The sequence below is a fragment of the Seriola dumerili genome, unplaced genomic scaffold, assembly GCF_002260705.1.
Source record: "Seriola dumerili isolate Sdu_G_001 unplaced genomic scaffold, Sdu_1.0 BDQW01000169.1, whole genome shotgun sequence".
In the NCBI taxonomy this organism is placed as follows: Eukaryota; Metazoa; Chordata; class Actinopteri; order Carangiformes; family Carangidae; genus Seriola; species Seriola dumerili.
Genome location: NW_019174424.1, coordinates 1,977,587 through 1,987,829, shown reverse-complemented (window position 1 = coordinate 1,987,829; position 10,243 = coordinate 1,977,587). Strand labels below are relative to the sequence as shown.

The 10,243-nt window shown below is 43.8% G+C and overlaps 1 protein-coding gene across 1 annotated transcript; it reads left to right on the top strand.

Annotated features, from left to right (window-relative positions):
• The first annotated feature begins 1,492 nt into the window (after window positions 1-1,492).
• LOC111227040 (E3 SUMO-protein ligase CBX4-like) lies at window positions 1,493-9,577 on the top strand. The gene is made up of 5 exons (XM_022752410.1): window positions 1,493-1,823; window positions 1,942-1,985; window positions 2,873-2,938; window positions 5,065-5,131; window positions 6,473-9,577. The coding sequence occupies exons 1-5, from the start codon at window positions 1,755-1,757 to the stop codon at window positions 7,886-7,888; spliced, it is 1,662 nt and encodes a 553-aa protein (XP_022608131.1). The 5' UTR covers window positions 1,493-1,754; the 3' UTR covers window positions 7,889-9,577.
• The last annotated feature ends 666 nt before the right edge of the window (window positions 9,578-10,243 follow it).

Sequence of the window (10,243 nt, the reverse complement as noted above, 5' to 3'; positions counted from 1 at the left end):
GAAGCAGGGCGTATGCGCTCCCTGGCCGCGGCTGAAGGGCACAGGAAAAAAACAGGAATAGGGCGAAAATACGAAGCTTTAATCGAGTATGTCTGGAGCCCAGGGAGTCTTGACCCCCCCCTGCACCTATTTCAAGGCTCAAACTCGGGAATTAATGAGTGTAAAATGTGATATTTCGGCGCTTTCTCTCCATTACCTTATATGGCAGGGCAGAGATATATCGTGCCTGTATTCAATAGGCTGGCCGCTGCCGCTCTGCTTGGAGGCTTCGTTTTAACCCTTGTGCTGCTGAATTATTTTTGGAGCGCGGGCAACCGTCGGTGTTTTGGCTTCTTTAACTGTTTCTTTGCGCTATTAATGCAGCACATTCAAACGAATTGCACCGTTTTGATGACAATCATGTGCACAAATCACAATTCAAGCACATAAACAGGTATTTTCACGCACGGACGCGCGGTTTTTCTCTCATGTTTCTAATTAAGTCCCCATAAATTAGGCGAGTTAATGCGGGTGACATTTACAGCACAGAGAACATACTCACTGGCGATGTGGTTTATGTTGCTGGATTTAAATTGTCACGTTGCTTGATAGACGTGCTCCTAATAGTACAACCACTCACAGGCTGTTATAATGATTTCAGAGGTCAGCAAGCTGAGAGCTCTGGCAGCGATTGCTACCATTATAAAGTTGCCACAGGTAGACTGAGGGGTGCACAGTAACCCTCTGCTATGTGGCAGTTGAGCCCAGAGGACATGGCACTTGTTTGACGATCACAGAGTGTGTGACCTATATTTGCACGGCGCTGTTAGCAGATCGAACTGTGAGCCTCCGTCTGCTCATCTACAACTGTGCTGCTTTTAGGGCATCGGAAATAAAAAAGGGAACTTGTTTTTCATCAGTGTGTCAGCCTCAGTTACAGTGATAAAGAGAAGCTTTGGTGGCGCAGGACTGTCACTTTTAACGCCCTTTGTTAAGCCTGCTGTGATACTTCTTCTGATAAAACTGTTGTGACCGCTGTGGAGGCAGCTTTTGAAGAAAGGTGCAGCGCTGACAAAACTGGGAATTTCAGCTCCCTAAGGTGAACATTTGCACCATTAAAAAAAGCATTTTAAACCCCTTGTTCGGTCATGTGAATTTACTGGCATCTATTGTAAATGCACATACTATTGTTTACATCCACACATCATCTGTAGTTGAATAAACTCAATCGTTCTGAGTGTTTTTTTTTTCTCATGCACAGCACATTAAACGGTGGAGGAGGAGGGAGTCCCAGCAGTCTTGTTGTCGAATCAAACGATATAACTGCACAAGTGGATTTTATTCACGTGTTGTGACAGTAACGTAGCGATTGATTTGAATTTCCAGATATCCCTCCTGCAGTCCAGCACTCACGGGATAAACCCCAACCTCTGTGCAAGGTCTCCACCTCCCCCCCTCCCCTCTTTGACGTCATACACCGAGCTGGAGCTATTGCACGGAAAGAGCTGCTCGCAGCCGCACTACTGTGAATATCTCTATGCTCATTGCCAGGACTGTCGAGTGTGCAAAGGAGGGAGAGAGAGAGAGCGACACAGAGAGAGAGAGGGAGAGAGACAGAGAGAGCGAGGAGGAGAGGTGGAGGGAATACAGTTGGGTTTGGATACAACTGGAAAACTACCAAGCGCGCACAGCACGCACCGAGCGGAAGGCACATCGACGGTGCGTAGCCAACATCTCACCTACTCCCCGTCCGCTGCGATCGGATCCAGGCGAGAATGGAGCTCCCTGCCGCCGGAGAGCACGTCTTTGCGGTGGAGGGCATCGAAAAGAAGCGCATCCGCAAGGTAACAGAGAGAGGAGCGTGTGTGCAAAAGCGCTCCGGACGTTGAAATATTGCGTTTGACATGAGCCTAACCAATATATATATATCATTTTTTTTCTTCTCCTTCTCCACCATCACAGGGCAAAATAGAGTACCTGGTCAAGTGGCGAGGCTGGTCTCCCAAGTAAGTCTCAATGCAGCCTTGTCTGAGATACATCCGATCATTTCATTGCAACATTTTTTGCAACAAAATCAAATGTTGTTGTTTCAAAAAATGGCATTCATCAAAGGCGTGCACGCACAGTGTGTGGTTGTTTGTTCAAGAGTGTGTGTGTGTGTGTGTGAGTGTGTATATACGTGTGTGTGTGTGTGTGTGTGTGTGTGTGTGTGTGTGTGTGTGTGTGTGTGTGTGTGTGTGTGTGTGTGTGTGTGTGTGTGTGTGTGTGTGTGTAAGCTGGGAGAGCGCGGTTGGTATGTGTTTCAGTGTATCCGCGGATGCCTTCACTAATTTATGCGAGGGAAGGGGGTAGGCACAGCCATGTAATCCCGTTTTAATTATTTCTGCTCTGCCAGCGAATTTACGAGACAGTGGTGCTAAAATGGCCGACTGTATGTTGGTGCTGGAGGACCGTTTGGAGACACATAATGTTTGATACATACATATTTACATATACGCATAGCCTATATATATATATATATAGGCCTATATATATTTGGGCTGTGCAGTTGGATGTCCTCTTGGTTCATTTGTTGTAGACTAATAGCTAGCTGTCATTAATGGTTTTGCAAATTCAATAATCATGAAAGAAAATAAATAAATAAATAAATCTGTTATCATATCATGGCTTTAAATTTGAGGCTTTACCTGTCTACTTCGACTGCACAGTAATGGTGAAGATGTGGGAATGTGTGTGTGTGCGTGTGTGTGTGTGTGTGTGTGTGTGAGAGAGAGAGAGAGAGAGAGAGAGAGAGAGAGAGAGAGAGAGAGAGAGAGAGAGGCCTGTGTGTCAGTTAGAAAAAGGCAGTTTTGCACGTGACAGCTCTCTGACAGTTGTTTGCTCCTCTCTGCAGATACAACACATGGGAACCAGAGGAAAACATCCTTGACCCGCGCCTCCTCGTCGCGTTTCAACACAGGTGAGAGAGATGTGGACTTCGGACAAGGCCGCGCAGCCTCCAGTTCAGCAATGACCATATATGGGCATGGGAGGAGGGGCGCCCCAGTAACTCTATCACTGATCCCCCCTCCCCTTCTCATAGGACTGTCTCCTGGGGAAGAGGCTGGGGATGTGGTAGTGAGAATTCCTAATTCATGCTAATGATAGATCGGATATGCGCAAATATGCGTGGATGTAGCTTATGTTAAAAGGCATAAATTGTAACAAATTATCATCTTGTTACGTGGTTTTGCATTAGGAATCAGAGGGCTGAACGCATGCAATGACCTCAATAGGCTACACATAGAAATTTAGGCACATAATGGACCAATGCAAATGGAAAAGTATTCATGTGGATCAAACTACAATGATTTGTTTGTAATCACATGCGTACAGTTCGGTTTCTTTGAAACCATAAGGCCTGAGCAGGACAGGTGCTAATTCAGCAGCTGAGCTTCACTAGAGCAGAGCTCCACTGTTTTCAGTTGGGGTGCAGGACACAAGCATGGCGGTTTGTTGTGGTTTCCATGTGAGGAGGCCGAGCTGATGCCTGATGGAATTCTCATCACTACCAGTGTGAGATGTTCAAACAGACTGAGCTGTGCTGTGTTACTTCTGCAGGCTGAGAAAACCATTCAACAATACTAGATTTGTGACATCGCATGCACATACCTCTAGCGTTTTCTTTTGCTATGTAATGTTGTGGAAACAGAATATCTTACCATTTGACTGGCAACCTGTTTTCAATCTTGGGTCAACAGCAGACTTAATAGAGGCCTGTAAAATAATGACAAATACATAAATGTCAATCTCAGGGGTTGAGATGTTAATGAATACAAATGCTGCTGTCCCTTTAGCCCTGCGGTGTGTGCACGACAACATCTTGTCTGGATTGTTGGACCCATGAGGCCTGTGAGATACACTCTCTCTGTAGGCCACTAGGCCTAAAGACATGATGGCTGGGGAAAGGAATTCGCATTTCTGAAAAGGCTAATTGACACGCAGTGCTCTCCAGCGTTTCCAGTGTACGCTCTCATATTCCCCTGCAGCCTGCTTGCCCGCCTGGCTCTGTGTGTGTGTGTGTGTGTGTGTATATGTGTGTATTTGGCTCTGTGCTGATGGTCATGGAGCGCTGCCTCTGCGCTGTGTGTGTGGATTCCTCTCTGCTCCCAGAGGATGGGGGAGGGGATCCAACAAGGGAGGCTGTAATTGCCAAATCTTCTGTGAATAGGGGTCACCCCGTTGGACGCTGTTTGAAATCGCACACATTATAGCATTAAAATGTGGACTGTTTATTGTGGCAATTTTCTGGCAGCTCTGACAGTTTGAACATCTGTAGCAAGAGGCCAACAATAGGCTGGGTTTACACAGGCCTGGTGGAGTCTGCGTGCAGCCGGCCTTCGCCCACCGCTGGTTATTTATGAGCCAATGATGAGTCAAGGTTTATATCAGGGAGCAATATTTCACAGACAGCCCTGTGCTTTGGTCTGGTCCACTATAATCCTCACTACTCCCTCAATAAAAGTAGTTCCAAGAAATGTTTGTTATTAGTCTGATAAAATTCATCACCCTGCAATTTCAGAGTGTAGACGTCGTGCTGCACAAGACACATGGTGTGCAAGCTTTCAACAGCGGCATGCATCCCAGAAGTAGCCTACTCCACAACGTTGCATTTATCCCATTTCATCCGTACTTCATGACCCCAATTAGAGTTTGAATGTAGGAAGAGGAAGGGTGTGCTGCAGGAGGGAGGATGTTTGAAAGACAAGGAGAGATTCTGCCTGCTGTAGCCGTAATTAAATTTCTCCAGGATAATGAGAATATGGAATGGGCCGATTACCATGGAGAGCTATGCAAATAAGGACCATAATGCTTTGCAGCGGGTCACATGTGGGCATTCATTAGTCCTCCAAATCAAAATTCCACTTTTGACCTTGAATAGGTAAAAGAAAATGAATGAATCCTCCAAATGTCAAACCTGTAATTTTCCAAGTGATATAATTAGATTTTTAATGTAGTAAGCTGAAACATTGTCTGACAAATGAGGTGTTGTATCTAGAAGGTAAATATGGTGCAAGAAAATGTAATTATCTTTTGTTTTCACAGAGAGAGACAGGAGCAGCTGATGGGATATCGCAAACGGGGACCAAAACCAAAACATCTTTTACTGCAGGTAATTATCATCTTTGTTACCAGCGTGATAGTTTCTGTGGAAACGTCGCGCTTTTCAAATCCTTGCGGTAAGTTTCTCTCAATGAGAAGCCAATAGGAGGGGGGTTCTGTCAAGTGTGTTAGAGCGGCTGTCATTCAGTACGTTGTTATTTATAGACTTCTTTGAGTGAGAGATGGGGGTAAAAGGCTAAGAGAGGATGGGGTTTTACAGCTACTCATCATGAAACCAGGTTTGTTGCCTGAGGTTACATAAGCATTGCCTGAGTGCACTCATTCAATCTGCATGTTCATTATTTCTTTACGCTAAATAGCGTTGTACGCAAAACACAATATTTTTAAAGGGAGCTTGATATTCTAGATGAGTTTCTTTTGCACCAAGTGAATCAGTATGACGAGAATGTTGTCTTTCATTTCCCCGTTTACAAATGTTTCCCAGGACAAAAATAGATGGCTGAAAGTAACACTCTGTCATGCTTTGACTCTCTCGGATCAGGTCTTTACAGAGCCATATTCTGAGCCAAATGTGATTATATATTTTGAGAAAGTCGGACCTGATTGCTATGCAGTGTCACTCCTTAAGAGGCATACCACTCTGCCAGAGTCACACGTGGCCAGCAATCAGGGATAAAGCGTGACATGTCTGGTGGCACTTGTCTGACCTAAGGTCACAGCCAAAGCATCTTGAGCGTTCCGCTGCAGTGCCCCTCTGACGGCCCGAGGGGTCAGTCTGTACAGGAGGAGGGGGAGGGGACAAGATGGTGGGAGGGGGCTCATATGCTGGATCCTGCTAGTTTATTTCAGTTTCTAACAGACGTAAACTTTAATTTTATCTGCGTTTTAGCGTACAGGACAGGTTTGTATATTGTACTGTTCCACCTATGAAAACAGTTGTATAATGTCTTCTGTGAGTCTGGAAGAGCTATGTCTAGTCTGAGAAAATAACTCTGATGACAGCTCAGCTTTGGCTTGGAGATGACACATTTATATCAGGCCGCCTGTGTTACAAATTGGGGGTATAGAGTTTGAAAGACATGGGCAGGAAGGGTCAAACAAGTTAATGCCAGTGGTTGCATTATGGGAATCGTAGGATCTGGTCCTTTTGGAGCTTGATATATGTACTAGTGACTGAAAATCAGGATATCTCAGCAACTGTTTCTTTGATGTTTCACAATTTTTTTAATGTGTCCCTATTGTATGAACTGCAATACTAAATCACTGGAGTACCCCTTCAAGGCACTCTATTATTTTAGCTGTGTTTTTATTTACATTACATTTACATATTTTGAGGGTTTTGATGAAGATGGGTGAAATGTTAAACTTTGTGTCTTGTCACTTCTTCAAGGTTCCCTCATTTGCCCGGAGATCCAGTATCCCTGCAGGTTTTGAGGAGACATGTCAGGATGCAGAAGGTGGCCTCAAGTCAGATCCTGTCCAAGTCCAGCGCTCCCAGCCTCAGCAGTATCAGCTGAACAGCAAGAAGCACCATCAGTACCAGCCCAGCAGCCAGGAGGTTCCTGCTGACCAGCTAACCAACGGCAAAAAGAAGTTCATCTACCAGCTAAACAGCAAGAAGCACCACCACTACGAGCCTGACCCGAATATGTTTGATACACAGGCCTCCAGGCTCAAAGAGGTGGTCAAAGTTCAGGAATCAGCCTGTAAACCAGCAAATCCTGGCTGGAACTTACCACTGGCACTGCAGCAGAAATGGGTTCGTGACAAAGACACAGGATGCTTGAGCAAAGTCAAAGAGTTGGCAGTGGAGGTGAGGAAACCAGCTGTTAAAGAGGCTGAGAGCGAACATGCCCTTAAACCCAATCCTAAAGATGCAACACTGCCTAGCGCTATTAGCAGCAAAATGAAGATAATCAAGAACAAAAACAAGAACGGACGCATTGTCATTGTCATGAGCAAATATATGGATAGTAACAAGGTTCATGGAGCGAAGGGTAAACACGGGGAATCATCAAGCGAAGACAAACCACAAAACACCAAACCATCAGAGAACAATCCAGCACACAGAACCAAAATGGCGGAGCACCCGGAGAATGGTATCCCCAAAGAGATCTGTAACGGCAGCTCGCTTCCTGCCGCAGAACATCCTATAAAGTGTTCCCCAAAGGACAGACATTTCTCCAAACCATCGCCAAGCACAGCAGAGGAATACAACACTGAGGTAGCTCGGGGTCAGGCTGATTTGCCGGATGATCTCCCGCTACAGCTGACTGCTAGCTCACCCCTGATGTCCTGGGCTGTTGACACCAACATCCCGACCCCTACAGCCGTCGACCAGATCAGGATCCCTTCCTTTCCCAACGACCGCAAGCGCAAGCTCTCAGAACCTGTGGAGGATAGGAGTGTTTCTAAAACCTACCTGACCTCCAGAAGCTTCAGTGTGCCCAGCACAGTAGTCACGCCACCTCAGGACAAACCCATGGACCTCCAGTGTAGTGGCCGGCGTGCCAGCAGTGCATGCACCTATGAGGTTATGGACCCTGGTAGCCAAGAAGAGCCGATGGATCTGAGCTGCCCAAAGACTAAGAGGCAGGTGGAGCCAGAAATACAGCCAGAGCCGGCACCAGAGCCTGAGCCTGCTGTCAGAGATACTCCTCCCATTACAGAGGACACACAGAAATCAACAGAGAAATCTAAAGAAGCACCTGTTAAAAAAATCTCCCCTTTTATGGGAAATATCATCATCACCGATATCACAACAAACAGTCTTACCGTCACCTTCAAGGAATATGTTTCTTTCTAAGGAACTCTTTGTAAAAAAAATGGGACTACCAGTGACCAATTGGATGATCCTGTCAATATGTGCATATGTAAAAACATCAGAATTTTGTATATACGGAAATTTATAATTTATCATTCAAATTCAATATGTTTCTTATAATGTTTTATACTGTAACTCCTCTGTGACGTTGTAGCCAAGAAAGTGCCCTCGAGGATTTGAGTGAATGCATTCATGTGGATGTATTCCACACACACACAAAAAAAAAAAAATCAGTTTATTTGTCATATGGAGCTTAATGGGATACTTTTTGCTGTTGTTTCATACCTGTACCAAACTTATAACCTGAGATGTATGAAGGTTTATACGTATTTTGTATGAATAATATCTCTTATTTTGGTCCTGATAGAAGGTAGAGAGAAACTTGTTGACTCTATGGTGATCTAAGATCAAATTGAAAGCACTTACATTTTTATATGTTAATTTGTGTCATGTACCTTCGTTAATGGAGATGGTCTCTTTAAGTCTTATTTCAATTTTTTTTTTTTTATTTTACTCCAGACATGTACACTCAGTCTGACTTGGCATATTTTGTTACATGCTTTGTTTATGGAGAAAAATAATGAGCCATGACATGCAAATTTAAAAAGCAGGTGTGTCTGAACAGAGTGTAAACACAGTAGTGACAACTGTGGGATGCGCTCGGCTATGTCAAAAACCTTAAGCAACGTCTCAGCTTTTTATGTTGTCTTTGGGGGTTTTTTTTTCTTGCCGTTGAGATGCAGAAAAAGTCATCAGTGGATCTGACATTACAATCCAGTCTGTTACGATACTGCACACTTCCTCTTAAGCAAACATTTGTGGAACAAAATCTGACATGTATTTTCTCAAAGGTCAAACCCATTAAGAAAATGATGTCATTTATCAAACATGTGACTTCCCGTGTAGATGACGTATTGATTATTACCATAATAAGGTTGTGGTTTATTACCTTGTTGACCTCACATATTGCTGGAGTTACTTTAAAATATCTGCTAGTCTTGTTAGGATTCTCCTAATGTTACACAGATTAACAATATTCATCTCATTTTGCTATGGAACCTCATCATGTGGTCTGAAGAATACACATGACTGCTATGTTTTAGAAGAAGCTGCCAGAGTCATTGACGAGTATGTTATAGTTACAGATTCAATGTGAGTTGCTGTTACATGCAATCCAGTGAGTGCAAGCTGTTTTGATTATGCTGCTGAAAATTCAAATGTCAAAGCTGTTGGCTGTAACCTACATTTGAGTCCAAATTGCCTTCTACGCACAGTAAATGCAAAACCAGTAAGAATGCTAAAGTGCAAGAATAATAAAAAATGAAGAGTGCATATTTATTGACATTTAATTTGTTTTTCAAAACCATTACAAGATGTTCTCTGTATCCGAAGCTACAAGTGATTCCATAGAACAGGTTGTCCTCTACTTTTTGTTTTCGTCTCTTTTGCTAACTCTCTCTCTTGCACTTGGTTCAAAGTCAAAATGATTGTTATAAAGTATGTTCTACCAGGAGCTGGTTGACTTATTTCTGTTGGCACAGCGTATTGGATGGTATGTTTCACAATAAAGAAAGAGATTTGACCTCTGATATTTTGCTGCGTTGACACTAGGTGGGAGCAAACTGGGCGTTTCGTGTGTTGACATATTGAATTTCTTCTTCATGTTTTTTTTTTTTTTTTGTTCTAGCTCTCCAGTAAAAGATTTATGTATCATTGTTTGCGTTCTGCAGTTCCTCTGAAGCCTCTCTGCCCATGGAGAGGAAGAATGGAACATTAAGCACTAGAAACACTAACTTGGTTGTGAACCATGAATAGCAAAACAGATCGTGTTGCATAATCACAAACGATCCTGCACAAAGGGCCCTCTGTATTGCGTAACTCCACCGGCCACTTGTATTATTAAAACTTTACCCATGCATTATTTTTCTATTGCAGCTCAACCCCAAGCAGGAATGTAAACACACAACATGACTATAGAGGAGGACATGGGGAGGTTATTATGTAATTGTTCGATTGTAAAGGGAAGAAAGGCCTCATGGAGGGTAGGTAGGCTATTTGACTGTGTGTATGTGTGTGTGCAGTGCAGTGCAGTGTAGCAGGGAGGTGCATCAATTATATGACATTTAAACATAATGTGTCTGCAGAAGGCTTTGTGGCAGCACAAAGAGTGAGCTCTGGTGTTTTCTCTCTGCAGCCCTGTGTCGCCAAGACACAGTAGTTCCCCCTACAATATTTTCATACAGTATAATTTAAATAGATAAGTCCAGACATACAAAACTACAGATACACATGCAAAGCTGCAAACACACATTTGTACACCGCTCACAATTTTTATGA